At 40.7% G+C, this 16,561-nt stretch overlaps 1 protein-coding gene across 3 annotated transcripts in view; it reads right to left on the reverse strand.

Moving 5' to 3' along the window:
- Nucleotides 1-16,561, reverse strand: part of ppil2 (peptidylprolyl isomerase (cyclophilin)-like 2) — a 35,636-nt gene that overhangs the window by 8,858 nt on the left and 10,217 nt on the right. For all 3 annotated transcript variants that reach the window (XM_071537565.1, XM_071537566.1, XM_071537564.1), the window contains exons 11-16: nt 14,938-15,013; nt 13,433-13,539; nt 10,449-10,538; nt 7,784-7,817; nt 3,756-3,873; nt 3,529-3,585 (exon numbers count right to left, since the gene is read on the reverse strand). In XM_071537565.1, coding sequence (XP_071393666.1) covers nt 3,529-3,585; nt 3,756-3,873; nt 7,784-7,817; nt 10,449-10,538; nt 13,433-13,539; nt 14,938-15,013 — 482 coding nt within the window. The remainder of the gene's footprint in view (nt 1-3,528; nt 3,586-3,755; nt 3,874-7,783; nt 7,818-10,448; nt 10,539-13,432; nt 13,540-14,937; nt 15,014-16,561) is intronic.

Below are 16,561 nucleotides of genomic sequence, written 5' to 3' on the forward strand. Positions count from 1 at the left end.
TTTCAGCACTACCAGTCATTATCGCAATAAGCCTTGACTGTGCACACGCTGTACATTATCCCATCTACTACACAGCTACTTAGAAAAGACAATCATTTGACACGAAATACTGATTTAAAATATTTCATAACAAGGTAAAATAAGTGACAAGCTTCTGCCAAAAATAGTCCAGCAGGGCTGCTTGCAGTTAGAAATCAATAAAATCACCTGAACTTCTTAACTGGGGGGGGGGTGATATGATTAGATGTGAAACAAAATGCGTTCATTGGCCAATTAAGTATTCATGTAAACAGGAAGTACTGGGTTTGAATCCGGCCCAGGAGCTTTGTCGCACATCATCCCCCCCCTCTCTCTCTCTCTCTCCCTACTTTGATGTGTCTAATAAAAAAGGCAAAAACACCCCAAAAATAATCTTTGAGCACTCGACAAAGCCGCGTAATAACATCTATTAAACGATGAATTGGTGGTGTATCTAATGTAATCATCGACTCATCCACAGGCCTCCTCCGACAGCCGTGACTGTGGGTTTGTGCTGAAAGCCGGTGCGTCTAGTGTTTGTGAGAGACGCGGCGTTCTCATGGTGTAAACACGACGGAGGAAACTGCTGCTGAGGAACAGGACGGGGCAGGAGGCAGGAGGCAGGAGGCAGGAGGCAGGAGGCAGGAGGCAGGAGGCAGGAGGCAGGAGGCAGGAGGCAGGAGGCAGGAGGCAGGAGGCAGGAGGCAGGAGGCAGGAGGCGATCCGTTAGCGACTCCCTCGGTGCAGAGCGCTTACAGACGCTGTTCTCACTTCGCTCTCTTAACTGCGAGCGCTTTATCCAGCTGCTCCTCTGGGCCCCACTGTTACCATGGGTAGAGACAGAAGACACACACATGTACACACACACACACACACACACACACACACACACTGTATACCCAGTAGCTAGCAGGAGCTGGGTCTCTCACCACATGTGCTCTAGAGCGGTGGTTCTCAACGTGGGGTCCGGGGATTCCAGCGGGTCCACAGCAAATTGATGAATTGTTAAACATCATGATTATTTCATTTATAAGAAGTTAACGCAATTAGAGAAGGTATAATTGCTGTTTTGATCATAGTTTCACTGTTATCGCTCTACCTACAGTACAGATAGTCATGGACAGTCTGGACAAAATCATATCTGACAATAAAAATATTCTCAGATTTGGGTCCGACATGACAAAATCTCATCAAATGGGGGTCCATGGCTTTAATGTGGACTAAATTAGGGTCCTTGATATGAAAAAGATTGAGAATCACTGCTCAATGCTACCCTTATCCACATGTACTGGCTGTGCTCTCAATTACAAAACTTCTGGAAAGACGTCTTTCGTACCCTATCCAACATTTTAAAGCAGAATCTAGACCCGGACCCTCTGGTAGCTCTGTTTGGCATTACCAATGAAGATGATCCTCATCTGACATCTGCAGAGCGCCGCATGGTTGCCTTTGCCTCACTCTTGGCTAGACGCTCAAATGGAAAGATGCTGCCCCGCCCACACTTAGTCAGTGGCTTCGAGATATAATGTCCTGCCTTAAATTGGAGATGATACGCTTCTCAATCAGTGGCTCTGGGGAGAAATTCTATAAGACCTGGGGACCCTTTTTGACATACTTTCATAACACCCAAACAACATAGTGTGACATGCATTCTAGCCCTGCCCTTGACATGAAAATAACACCTGACTTCATGGAAATAGCTACATCCTTAGTTTTATTTCTTTATTTCTAGATACTGTGCCTCATACCTATTCTAGGTAATCAAGAGGGTGGGAGGGTAAGGGGGTGGAGGGTGGGGGGGTAGGGACGTCTCACTTTATTACTGTCACTATTATCACTTTTTATTTTTATATGATACTACATTGATGTATATTTTGTAACAATGTGGAATATGCCTGCCCAACCCTGGGAACTTTTGTTGAAAATCTCAATAAAAAGATTTTGAAAAGAAAGAATCACTGCTCTAGAGGAGCCCCCATACTCTTGAAGATCCTGTGATAGAAGACTTGAGGAACTAGGATAGGGGTAGGGCTGGGCAACACGACCAAACTATCATATCGGCACATTTTTCATGAAGATATTTTGACGGTATCATCTGGTTTTCCAACATAAATTACACTTTACGAAAGTACATCACTCTAGCACACCAACCAATGAGTTCACCCAGTTTTCTCCTCCATTCAGATCATTGACTCTTGACGTTTTGGAGTGGTTTATTCAAACTGGAAACTTCTTCAGTTCGGTTTGTTTGGCCAGGTGAGAACCATGCCATTTGAAGTCGGGTGGCACCAAATAATACCAACTACAGGAAACAACCCCAAAAATGCAAGGGATTATGGGTATCAGCAGATGGATGTTGACATCTGATAGCCAGCAGTTCCTCATGCGTGGAAAGCCTTGCAGAACAAAATGAAGTCTGGACTGATGCTCATATTCAGCTATTTCTTCATGTGTTCTTAACTGGTATGAACACCAGAGAAGGTTAACTATGACAAAGAGTTCAGAAAAGTTCATCGTGCTTAGCTAAAGTTACAGGGACTGGAATCAGATGCGTTTGTCTTTCAGAATCTCCAACTGGCAGGACAACAGGTCACCAAAACTCTGTCCAATAAACGAGCTGCTTGTGAGTCCATGTGACCTTTGTTTACAAGCTCTGGTTCGCTTGTAATTGGCCAGTGTGAACCTAAACGAACCACATACAAAAATTCAACAAAGTAAAGTTTTCCACTATGGCTCAGACCAAAGACAATGAACTATAGGTGTAATCACACTCTTTGAGAATGTGTTTGTGTCAAGGTTATTATAGTTTTGCATTTTTCATTAGTTTTTTATTTTTATTTCGTTTTGACTTTTTGTTTTCAATTTCAGTTTAGTTTTAATTAGTTTTTAAAGCGGGTTTGCTAGTTTAGTTTAGTTTTTAGTTTTTGAAAATGCTTAATTTTAGTTTAGTTTTTATTAGTTTCAGTGTTAGTTTTAGTCTTTTTTTGTAATATGGGGTATTTGTCAGGGGCGAGATTCAAAAATTCTAAATACTAGGCTTATGTATGAAATAAATTGACAAAGACGAAAACTAAAGACATTTTCTCTATAATTTTAGTTTATTTTACTTAGTTTTGTACGCACAATACAGTTTCAGTTAGTTATCACTTTTTTGTAAAGCCTCGTTTTTATTTTTATTTCGGTCAACGAAAATGTTTTTTCACACCTAGTTTTCGTTATTTCGTTTTCGTTAACTATAATAATAACCTTGGTGTGTGTGTGTGTGTGTGTGTGTGTGTGTGTGAGAACGGGCTGTGGCACTGACCAAACTGCGTGCGTAAAAGGAACTGAGCAATGAGCAAGTGTCTGTCCAGGCTGTCACTTTCCCAAGCCGCCTGCCTCAGCCGGGTGACGAGGAAGACGGCGGGAAAACTGCTGCCTCTAGCTGCTCAAACCGGCAAAACGCTGTCTTCCAGTTAATGACCACACGAGTAAATCCATACACACCACAAAAACAGAAAGGAGGTTTACCTTCCGAACACCGTGTGCTTCCTGTCCAGGTAGGTGCATGATCTGAACGTGATGAAGCTGAGAGGAAGAAAACACTCTGTTAGTACGAAACATTCAAAATATCTAACCTATAGGATACAGTTTACATTTTGGTTTAACTACTGTAGTTTTATAAAATATACAGAGCAGATCATCAAAAACAACTATAAATAGTAAATTTAGGAACCAGTTTGAGTATCATCTCTTACAACTGGGACTTGTTGGTGTTTGGGCCGGAGTTGGCCATGCTCAGCACCCCCCGGCCCGTATGGGACAGGTTGGGCCGAAACTCATCCCTGAAAGGCTTTCCCCAGAAGGACTCCCCTCCTACAGAGAGGAGAGAGGAGGAAGAGGGTGAGGGGCGAAGGGTGAGGGGGGAAGGGAGAGATTCAGGGGAGAGAGAGAGAGAGAGAGAGAGAGAGAGAGAGAGAGAGAGAGAGAGAGAGAGAGAGAGAGAGAGAGAGAGAGAGAGAGAGAGAGAGAGAGAGAGCTCAGGGAGATCAGGGAGGGAAAAGAGGGAGAAAGGGAGATGAGAGTCAATCGCTAAAAACACATTTTACCCAATTATTACTGCAGAAATATGCAAAGTTAATCCTTCACAATCAATTAAAGTGTTAATCTGCAAGAGTCTTGTTTTTTGCCACTCAGCCTCATTGCTGTGGTGTTTCTGCACTGCACTTCCCAGAGATCACCTGTCAATCAAACAGTGTGGGGGCGGAGCTTGGATTTTCTGCTGATGCAGTTTGAGTTTCTCTTTTCTCTGTCTGTTCAGCCATGGTGGCTATCGCTGCTCATGCTCACTACCCAGTTCTTCTTCTTCTGTTTATTCCAAACAAACCGGAAACTTAAAACGCATCACCAGGAAAGAGCTACCAGACACCAGGGGGGGGTTTAGAACAGCAAATGGAAAAGTTTTCATGAACTGGATATAAGTTGGATCTCTATTGTGTTATAGCAATCGCTATATCATCAACACAGAGTATCAATTTATATTTATACAGGGTAGGAATCCTGAAGTTAAATTCAATACCTTTTAAGACCTTTTTTAAGACTTTTTCAATATATTTTAAGACCTCAACACCATGTCGAGTTACATCAGCGTCACACCTTTAACTTACATTTACTATACATTGATTTTGAGATTGCAAAACTAAACAGTCTTAGTTTGCGATAACTTCTATGGAGCACTGTATCAATACAACAGAATTCAGATAGGCCGGGAGGGAACTAAGCTCAAGAGAATAAATTGAGTGACTAACCCAAAGGCAAGGTTTATTAAAAGTAATAACAGTAACACGCCCACACACACACGCACCCATGCACACACACACACACACGCACACACGCACGTGTTGTTGTAGTAGTTGTGAGGAGCAAAATAAATAAATTCACACAAACTTTTAGCACACAAACTCTTTGGACAAATAGGCTATTCACATTGAAAAAAATAGCTACAAAATTTAATACCTCATAAAATGGCAATTAAGACTTTTTAATACTTTTTAAGGGCCTTAATTTTCGCTAAATTGATTTATTACCTTGTAATACTTTTTAAGACCCCGCGGACACAAAGTCAGATTATTAATTAGCAATCTGAAACCAGGCTACATGCTACTTTCATAAGAAGTTTACACAGAGGACCTGTCTGCCCTTGGACAGGAGCCATGTAGCGAGCTGTGAATCATTATTCAGACCGACTTCAACATTAAGAATCATCATGATGAGTATCCAGGAATACGCGCTGTCGGAGCCTATTTGCTCCCAACGGGGGAGAGAGGATCTGTCGCCCCGAGGTGTGCTTTACTGTCCCGTGTCCTGCCAGCTGGTGTGCCTGTGTGTGTGTGTGTGTGTGTGTGTGTGTGTGTGTGTGTGTGTGTGTGTGTGTGTGTGTGTGTGTGTGTATATATGTATGTGTGTGTTTATGCTGCCGTGTAAATACATACCGCCAGCCAATCAACCCTTCGGAGGCTTTGTGCAGCCATCGACTTCCCCTGGTGACATTTTTGCATAATTTATCAACTCGCTGACATTTTACCTCAGTATGACTGGATGGTAAATGAGGGGGGGTGGGGGGGGGGGGGTGGACAGAGCAATTACTTCCTGGGTCCTAATCTCTCCAGACAGTTAACCAAGCCAAACACCAAAGCTGAATCCGTCAAACTTCACTCCTTATGATGTTCATTTGAAAGCTCTCTTAAGTTAAAAATTACAAAACGAATCAACAGCAGAACCTTTTCTAGCCAAAACCTCAAACTTGCAAATCCACTGAACAGACCAGATCCACTGAATCCTACTGAACAGACCTACTAACAAAGAAAGAACAAAAAGCAACAAAGTGAAAAGATACTATACTGATGGAAGCATCTCGACAAATGAATGCATTATGAACAACATTTCAGAATATGTGTGCATGTATGTTTGACATTTCATGCACGTCTGGAATTTCATTTACATTTCAATATATCAAACATTTCCTTCTCCAAACCAATCTGTGTTATATTATGTGTATATTCTGTGTCTATTATGAGGCTGTGCTGAGGCTGTACTTCAGCTCATGTGCATCAGCCTGTGATAATGAGGAAACCTTATACCAAGTTGATAAGTGTCATACTCACAGAAAGAGTGATGCCACAGTAAGCAGCATGCAGCTTTCCTATCTTTCTAATTTATGTATAGGGTACAAGGGCGGGATTTACTTATAAAAGGGTGTGAAATGTTTTATGGGATAACATGGAAATCTCATGTTTAAGATTTAAAACAGCGTTCCGACTCCCAGCACTATTGCCTCAGTATGAACAACCTCCAGCACGAGTTGCCCCTGAAATGTACATTGACTGCTGGGGGCTTTACACTTTATTCAGTGTTAGCATCCCCGATTGACTTTATCGATAACTGTGAACAGGCAAATTTACCTCTTGAAAAAGGACGACAACAAACAAAAGAGGAAAGTAAATAATATTGTTTTGGTCAGCTCTGCTTTAGTTTGAGCGCTGATTTTTCAGACTAACAGCAAGTGAGCGACTTTACAACAAACCATGGGCGCAGCCACCTGTGGAGTAGAGATATGGGGGTTCACGATGCGATACAACCACAATACGATGTAATAAATAAAAGATCAATGGCAACAAAGGCTGGCTGTGCAGAATTATGTTTATTTCTGAGCCACAAATCTTTCTAGCAATAGCATTGGCTTGCTAGAATGTAAACAACAATCTAAAAATGTCATTAGAAAGTGACAATAATATAATTTGGATGGAGAGCTTGTGAAATTGTGATGGTCAAGCGTCTCATTTGTGATTACTACAGAGGAATAAAATGGAGCTAATATTGCGGTTCATTTTCATCATTCATTTTCTGCCCCACGATGTTTATTGTCACGCTTTTGTATTGCAATATACTGAATTTTTTTAAATCATCCCATCCCTACTGTGGAAGCTTAATGTTCTTGACACTGAATGAAACACACGCCAAAAAAATGCACAATTATGTTATGTTATGCCACCGTGAAGTATCGCTTTAACAGCGCATCGTAACGGTTCCAAACAACGGTCAAGAAGAATCCCCAGAATGTCCTTTATTGCAGCTCGTTAAAGGTTTGTTTGTGTGTTGTGTGCAAACACTTTTCAGTCCAGGTGATCAGGAGGAGTTTACCCAGAGGCCAGGAATTCTGCACCTCCATAAATCCTCACCTTCATAAACATTTTGCAGAGCGCTCGGACACCCGCAAAGCACAAAGCAGAAAGCACACTTTGTGCTAGCGGCTCTCAGATCGGTACAGATGACATCAACGCAGGAAACCAACTCTTTTTTTTTAGCCTAGCAGCCAATTTCACTATTTCACCAGTAAAACTGATTTTTAAAAACAGAAAATGTTTGTTGACACTTTATGCCATTTTGCAGAAAAGAACATTCAAAGCATCTATCCTTTCTTTTTCCCCAGAGCTGATTCCCCCCTCTCTCTCTTTGAATGGACTTTCCTACATTTCCATTTATTTTGTAGACCACTCAGCCCTCTTCCATCTACAGCATCTTTCTGTAGTGTGTGTGTGTGTGTGTGTGCCTTCTGTATTCCCTTGTGCCTTTACAGAGTATATTTAGCAACTCTCTTGACTTGTATCTCGAGTTGCAAGCGGTATTGACACAAAGCTACCAAAAAGGATCTATTAATATTTCAACAGAAAGGTGTTATGTAATTCAAAATGTTGGAGATGCGGTTTTAGTGCAGGCCTGATCCTACCTGTGCCAGTGCCAGTGGGGTCTCCTCCTTGAATCTGGAAACAAAAAACTCTGTTAGATTTTGCCTCAAGTCATCTGTGTGCTTGCGTTGCATTTTGAGCTCACAGCACAGGCCTTCAAATTATACTATAAATAATAATCTTAAAGTATTTCCTTTTGTCACACGTCCAACATGGTGGCATGTCCCTTGTAATCACTGGTAACCGCTCTCCAAGCTTTCCGGGACCGACCTTTATTGTTCATTGTTAACGTTCATACTTCCCATAATTGTTTTTACAGCAGATTATAGTTTGTTGCCCTTCATTGGAATCCAACTTGTCCTTTAATAGATTTTATGGTCAAAACACGTACAGAATCTTGACAGAGATGTGCGCCGCGTCTGCTTTCACTCCGATACTTAGTTTTAGAATTCAAGGATTGAGGATGAGTGGTAGTCTCAGTGATACAATCTGTATATAATCTTCATAGTTTTCATATGATGCAAATCATTTGTTTTAAAAGACCTGCCAGACATATCGTATTTCCAATGTGAATACACAAGCAATTACTCATACAATCTTTGCTCGCTTCACTAGCCTTGACAGATGATGTAATGCAACTTTGTGGACAACCTTCTCACTTTCTCACAGTCGATACAGAACATTAAAGCTGTGTGAAGTTAAACACCCAGATACTTTGCAATGTGATGTCAGTAAACTGCTCACAGCTCGCTCGTTTACCAACCAGCCGGTCTGTAATGCTTCATACCAAAGGAAACCAAAGAGACGAGCGAGGAGAAGATCTAACGTTGTTGAATCCAGCAGTGAGCGCTGCTCACAAGGGAAGGAGTTTGTATTTCGCTCATAAGGTTCAATTTGTCACTTGCTGTGGGAGGAGAACATTTCCTGCTAGTGTCCAGACCTGAAACCAGAATTTCATTTGAGCACACAGGGTGAGACTAACTAAGATTAAGGGGGATGGGACGCTCTTCTCTATTGCAGCCCTGCTTTGCAATTTACGCTAATAAGATGGGTGTATTTTACATAAAAATCTTCAATAGTGCCATTGTTGCGTATTTTATGGTAATGCTGCTGGCTAAAATCAGCTTTTTGTGTTTCAGGAAGACCATTTCAAACCTTTTTATCTCCACAGAGAGTGGGGAGATTCAGTGGGACTAAGAATGCCTCTATGTTCTCTGAATGGACGGGGAACGCACTTTTATACAAACTGCAACAGAATTTTGAAAAGTCTGATTACCTGGACAGGCTCACGTTTAAAACACGTGCCTCATCTGTTTCAATGCTAAACAAATCTTCAGACTGTTTGAGCCTTGGGGTTCGCAGTCTGCAGGGCCTCTCACTTTTCTAAGTAACGCTGTCAAATTCTTAGAAGCAAAAACGCAGGTTGAACACTCACAAGGTCCTGATAAACTGCTTTAGTGGAACTGAGAGCCGCCCTTCTGTTCCCATCAGCACACAGCTTTTACAGCGTTTCCTGCTAGGAAACTGTTCTCTCCAAGGCCACCATCCTCTCCTTTTGAGCTTCGGATAAGTCAGAAGCATGAGTAATATAGCAGTTATGGGTAAACATTTCACAGCTTGCCACAATGTATGAAAACCATGGAGCTGAAGCACAAAAAGGTAAGGGTTCTCTTGAGACCTGAAGTCCACCCAGAGCCACTTTAATTATGGGGGCGGCAGCCTTGAAATTCACAGATGAGCTGTTGTTCGGAGACCTGTCATTTCAAATTCTCAGTCTGGGTTAGGATGCCTGGGTGGGAGAGAGAGATGGGAGAGAAAGCTGCGTTCGCTCTCAGCTCTGAAGTGGCAAACACAAGGATTTGTAATTCATGCCACAAAAGACGAGGTAATAAAACGATGAATGAATGTAACCCAGCAAAAGAAAGCAAGGTTGGTAACTCACTTCTTTTCTACTTGGGCGTGAAGCTGGTGTTCTTAACCGGAGCGACTTACGATGAGTAAGCAGGTAGGGGTTCAGTATCTTAATCAAGGGAAAACCCAGCTAAACCCAGCTTACCCACTTTTCTTGGCTGACATAAAACTTTATAACCTAAATTCATCGTATACATCATAGTGAGTTGTATCACACTGACGTACGTTATATGAAGATCAGGTCTTTTGAAGGGAAAAAGCATAAAATAAACGCTTTTTTCTGAAAATATAACTGATTTTTGTTTGTATTGGTGGACGTTTGCACAGTTTATCCTCCTTTCTATTTACAACTACATCTCTGCTTTGGGTGGAGGAGGCAACGGCACATCTTAAACTTGAACATCTTAAATATACATTATGAAATATCCGATATACGAGGTTCCACTCGAAGGTTCCTAAAGGTCTGGCAACCATTTCTATCCTATTTTGAGCTTGAATTTCCCTCTGATAATACATTATCAATAACACCCACTTTCTCTTCCTTTTTAGGTACAAGTGTGTTTGTATGAGTGGGTTGTCTAATGTTGATTGCACTTTGAGATGGTTACTTGTGTTTAATTGTTGTACAACAGCTGTAAAACTTAATAAAAAATATTTGAATAAAAGAAACTACACCTCTGCTTTGACAGGACACATGACGCTGTTGCGGGAATCAAACGTGTGACTTTTCGATGTCACGTGTTTTTTGAGGCTGTAAGAGTAGAGGAAAAGTTTTCGAAGAGCTAATGTCCTTACCATGAAATTCCGAATGGACCTGTGGAAGACCGTCCCGTCGTAGTAGCCTTTTTTACACAGACGGATGAAGTTCTCTCCAGCTTTGGGAACCTAGGGGAAGGAGAGTGCAGTGACCGGTTAAAAAACAGAAACAGAGTCAACTTTTGGTGTAACTGTTCTCCGCTCTTGGTGTAATAGTTTGCTGATACAATGCGGTTTCTGATCTGCTGAGCGGGCCGTTCCAAGCCAGCAGTGTCAGCTGTCCCATTAGCTTATTGTTGCCGAGATCGATAGCGAGTTATAAAATTAATGAGTAGTGTTGAGAACTTGGGATAAGCCTACGCGTGGGTACAGGGCAGTGGAGGCGAATTTAGCTGCATTCAGTGTTGAGAACGGATGTCGAGAGTCGGCAGAAATCACCGCTGAGCCTTCTGGAAGTGTTGTGGGTCTAACTGAAACCAAACATCTGTCATGGGAGGAAACCACTTTAAAAACAAAACAAAAAAAGGCTTCCCTAGAATATGGCACAAAGGCCTCTCCTATCAAATCCTGTGTATTGGTAAATCTCACAGAACTTGAATGGATAGAACGGTCCTTCCACTGTTTGCTGTACTAATTTGGCTAGTACAGCATAAAAATGTAAATCTATTTGGAACTAATATGGAAGGTTTATGGAGTGTATAAATCCTAGCCTGAGACTGACAACTTTTAACCACAATAAACATATAATTCTGGGTCTTTATGAAACTGTCAGAACCCAAATAATATATTCAGGAAATTTCTAGAAAGTCTGACAGCTTTGTTCCATCCTTATTTAACTAGGCAAGTTGACTGAGAACACATTGTTATTTACGTAAATGGCCTTGGGGAGTAGGTGTGTGTGTGTGTCTGTGTGTGTGTGTGTTTGTGTGTGTGTAGGGGGGGGGGGTGTCTACACATAGGTCAGGAAACGAACTTTTTACTGAGTGGCAACAATGGTTGGTGGATTCCAAGAATCACCAGACGCTTTCTTAAAACCCTATTGTTATTCACTGGGTCTCACATGTTCTTCTATGTTCTTATTTCCTCAAACATCTTAATTTTGCTGTTGTGGTTCCATGCTCTGCATCCTTTTTTTTCCCTGTTTTATAACCTCCAACTTTGTAAAGCACTTTGGTGCAAACTAGCTTTGTGTTTTAACATGCTGCATTAATAAAGTTGACTTGATATTCAATATTTTACCAAGCACATTTATTTTTGAAAGGAATCTCCAAACATGTTTCATTTCTCTTTATTCTTCATCTGAATCTGACATTCGAGCAGTTTTCTTACAAAAATGAAACCCATTATTTCATTTTGACAAATTGTTTAGGCAACAGGGTATTGTAAACTTCTATTAACTCAACCCAGTCATCCTATTTCCCCTTCCTGGGTGTCTATCCTCTGCAGGCACAGTATTGGGATGTGCTTTTGAATATTAGGGATCTGTGCTCTCCTGGATATCATGTGTGAGAAAGGCACAGACCGAGTCACTCTTATCTCCAACATTTCCACCCCCTCACATTTCACCGGAGTTGGGGACAGCGAAGGCAGGATTGAGTGAGGCATCCGACGCTGGGCGAGCAAATGGGCACTTTACAGGGAGGTGGACCCTGGATCTGTGTGATCGAGAGCGTAAGTGACAGTGAAGCAACACTCATTAATTCATAAACAGCGGGCCACGAATAGAGCTGCAACGCTGAGTGAAAACCGCTGGGGAGGGGAAGGATGTGGGGCGCGGAGGGTGGGCTGTCTAACCACTGCAACTTTCCCCTCATTATTCTGATTCGACAGCTAGGAAGCCAATGAAAACGGAGCAGAAATAGCCCTTAGTTACTAGGGCAGAGATATGCTGCTGTCTCTCTGGGGGCCCACACCTAAATGTAATGAAGGGGGCACATGACACATGCCATGACAAAAACCTGGCAACCCAGGGGACAGATGCTGCAAATGGCTGATTTCAAAGTCTAAAAAAAAACACAAAAAGTGTCTCAGGTGTGTAAATTCAAAAACTCAGAGGAGCATAGAAGATCAAAAAGAATTAACACACTATAAAAGGTAAAAAAAAAAAAAAAAAAAAAAAAAAAGGCAGCTGATGCAAAAAATGCAAAAAATATGTTATGGTGACAAACGGTGTGAAAAATAAAAATAGTTTCAATCAAAAGACCATTATCAGTTCTACAACTGATAATGGTCTACAACTTTTGGTTCTACAACTTTTTCTGTTTGTGCACTTTTATTTCACTTTGATCTTCTAATATTTTGGATCTGCCACCCTAAATAAGGTTTAGCCACCCGCTAAACCTCATTTAGGGTGACACATCCATACGAAACGCACTTCCAAACAAATATCGTAATCTGGGGCACTTGCATGTAAATTTAAAATCAGCCAAGTCTGAATCAGAGCCTCAGTATTAAAAACACCTGGCGTCATTATTTTTTATTTTATTTTTTTTAAATGGTGAGCACTGCTAATCTAAAACATTTACTTTGCTGTATGTTATGAATAAATGTTAGCCTCTGTATCTCAGGCCTGTGAAGTGTGGTAGACATATGAAAATATTGCTCATTATTATTCATACTTTTTCAACACCCGTTCAACACAACCTATCCTTGTTTACCTCTCGGGCACCAAGGACTCGGAAATACAGACTTGATATACAATTCAAATGAACTTGAAGTGCCTTATTTCTCGGTAATAAAACACTTCAATGATGAATTGGAAAGCTTTAAACACAAGGTTCACTTATCATATCTGGGCTTAATCAGTTCAGTAATGAGTTTGTTTTGTCCTGACTAGAGCACTTCCTTTCTGAAAGTGGGGGAGACATGGAAGCTCGGAGGGTTTTGAGGCATTTTTTCCAAAGCTACAGTATGCTTTTAGGTAATGTTATGGGATACAAATATGACCAGCTATTGATTCTATGTTGATTGTGTGTGTGTGTGTGTGTGTGTGTGTGTGTGTGTGAGCAGACACATGTAATTACCTTATCGCAGTGCAACTCCAGATTGACGTCTCCTTTGTTTGTGTGCAGACGGACGTAGCCTTTCTTCTTCACATACTGGTAACGCACGGTGTCGTCTGCGATGGCATCTACAGCAGGAAAATAAATATGTGATGAAAAGGAGAATCTTTTTAAGGTTTATCAAAGACTGATCATATGTTTCTGTAGCACGCATTGTAGGCTTATCACAATGGATGACAACATCATAATAATGTTTACAAAATGCTTTACATACAATAAAGCACAAAGAGGCAGTGATGTAAAAGTGCCACAATTAAGTAAAATACAGCTTGATAAAAAGATTAAATAAATAATAAAACAGAAATAAATGGTAATACAAGAGATACACAGATACAAGTAGAAAACAGATACACAACTAAAAACAGAGATAATTTTACTTAAAAGTGTGCACCGAATCACATGAATGTCCAGACAATACAAGTTGTCCCCTAAAGACACAGTAATAAATAACTAAATAAATAAAAAACAAGTACTAAAACGAGAAACACAATTACAAAATGAATAATAAAATGGAGATAAAACTATAAGGAGTAATTCACATAAAAGCCTATAAGTCTATAAAAGTGTGTTTTTAGAAGGGATTTAAAAGATGAAACTGATTTAGTCTAAATGACAAATGGCAAATCAGGCAAGGCCCATTATTTTGAGAATTTTCATCTTTTTATTTTGGTTTTATAATAATACATTTTATACTATTATTTGGTCCGTTTTATTCTTCTCCAACCCAGTTTTTAATCCTTTTGTGGCAATTTTACTTAACTTTTATTTACAATACTTTTAGCATTTGTAAAGACCTAGTAACTCTATTATGAAAAGCACTTCATAAATAAGGTTTATTTAGCCTATATTACTTTTTTTTATGTATGTAGCGATTTTGAGTGAGTGAGTCATTTTTTATTAAATAACAGAAAATGTGACAGAAATACTTTGATAGAGATATGGCTAAAGAAAACTATAATATGGATCCTTTTCTCTAATGAAGGTACTTTGATATTCACCAGCACCAACACATTTCAACACACATATTGTAAACAGACAATATACTGTACATGTCTGACTATTCTATATTATGTGAAATTCAATAGATTGCACACAATAACAGAGAACATATGGCTTGCCATCCTGTTTCAGAAACCTGAACTAGGTCACTGAATCTAAATATTGTTCTCCTCCACCTCCAAAGTGTACTGAACCTACTAGAAAGTTGCGTAACCCCAAATGTCTCCAGTGCAGCTGCTCAGCGGCAGACAGCAGCAGACTGTGGTTGTACTGGGCAGCTCCCAGTTGAGAACAAATTTAACTGTGTGAGCATGAAGCAGGGCTTTGAGGGAAAAGGGGCACGCATGCTTAGTCAATCTCCCTGGATAAATAAAGGTTTAAAAAAAAAAAAGAAAAAGAAAAAAAAGCAGTGAATGTGTCTTTGTCTCGACAATCCAAAGGGGGTTTTGTGTCATATGTTCACTTACCTGCTTCATGTGTGGTTGCAGGAGTCATGGCTGTGGACGTGAAAGAGGCTGAAACTCTGCCTGTGGAGTAGTGAGCCTGGGGAAGGACACAGACAAAAAATATTCAACAACTTAAGGCCATGTTTTTTTTATTAACCAGTTTTTTTTAAATGTTACTTCTCCTGTTCTTGTGTCCATTTATGATGTTGGTTATCAAGATTCAATTCATAGTATTCCCATGAAGTCACATGCATTTCCTACCAATATGGCGCTTTACAATACACACAGCTCATTGGCTGTGTTTGTCACTTGAATGTAATCACCTGTTATTTTCCTACCAAGATGGCCGTGTGGTGATGTAACAAAATATTATGAATACTTTATTGCCAAATCAGTTTTTAGGCATTTGTCTCAGTGTGCTCATAACATAACAACATTAACAAGGACCTGAAGCATAACATAACAGACACATGATAAAATACATGACAAAAACACATGAGCCCCTCCCACCCCACCCCATAAATAGAAAAGTGCATACATCTATGGATGCAAGACTTAAAAAATCAAACCTTGTTGGGAGACAGATTTTTTGTTCCAAAACAGTAGAGGCCAGAAAGTGAGTTTTGAAAGCTAGAAGTCTCAGCACCTGGCCAGGTAATTGTCACTGGTATTGATCAACAACCATATCAACCTCTGCAGATATATTATGGTCATTTTGTGTTATGAGGCAGTATGAATTGTACTTATTCTCCTTTTAATAGGTGATGATTGATAGGTTATTGATCCCCATATAGAAATACAGGGTAAAGAACGCCCCTGAAACTGGTAGTTTTCAGTTCTTGCTCAAAGGCACTTCAACAGGGCAGATGCTTCCCTATACAGGGGCTTGAACCCCAGTCCTCCAGTTGAAGGATGGTCTCCCTACTCACTACGCCACCCTCCTGCCAAGTCCTTAGCAGGTCCCATCACTTACACCAGGCTGTGCATTAAACGCAGACTAGCTTAATGATAGCTTCTGCAGCTTCTCCACTATATGATTAGGAGCAGAGCCCCCGCCTCAGTTTGGAGAGATTTCTACCATCTCACAATTAAGAGGCACTGGAGATGCTTCAAGGTGCTTTGTGCTTAAATTATAGCTGAATACATGAGCTGAATGATAATATGCAACGCCCAAAATAACACAAACAATGCGGTCAAACCGGAGGAGTTATTTAAGTCAAGACAATAACAACTCAGCGAGATGAAAGAGGAGAAAGGGGCTTGCAAAAGCTTAAGTCCTCTCTACAGTCCTGGCTTAGCATTCTTCTGCTCTAGTTCTCATGGTGAAGGCGCATGAAAGAGCAGACTTTACCTTGTATGCTCTGTCTGACCTATATTCCCTGTTCTCTCAGAGGCTGTCGGAGCGTCACCTCGACTGTGAACTCGCGTAACGTCAAAAGAGAGAGCATTTCGGGCAAAGCTTCAGCGTAAAAGGAGACGTGGCGTGGCATCAAAGGAGAACTGATAACAAGAGAAGTGTTGACTCCATTCAAACTGAATTAACCTCCATCACACAATTATTAAAGTCAACAATGAAGACAGTAAGCGCTTAATGTGAGAGCAGGAGAGTACAGTGCACCTGCATGGTTGACTGTCTTTGTTACAC

The sequence above is a fragment of the Centroberyx affinis genome, unplaced genomic scaffold, assembly GCF_046629955.1.
Source record: "Centroberyx affinis isolate AG114_WGS23_722 - 3 ecotype Tasmania unplaced genomic scaffold, CSIRO-AGI_Caff_v1 ptg003068l_1, whole genome shotgun sequence".
Lineage (NCBI taxonomy): Eukaryota > Metazoa > Chordata > Actinopteri > Beryciformes > Berycidae > Centroberyx > Centroberyx affinis.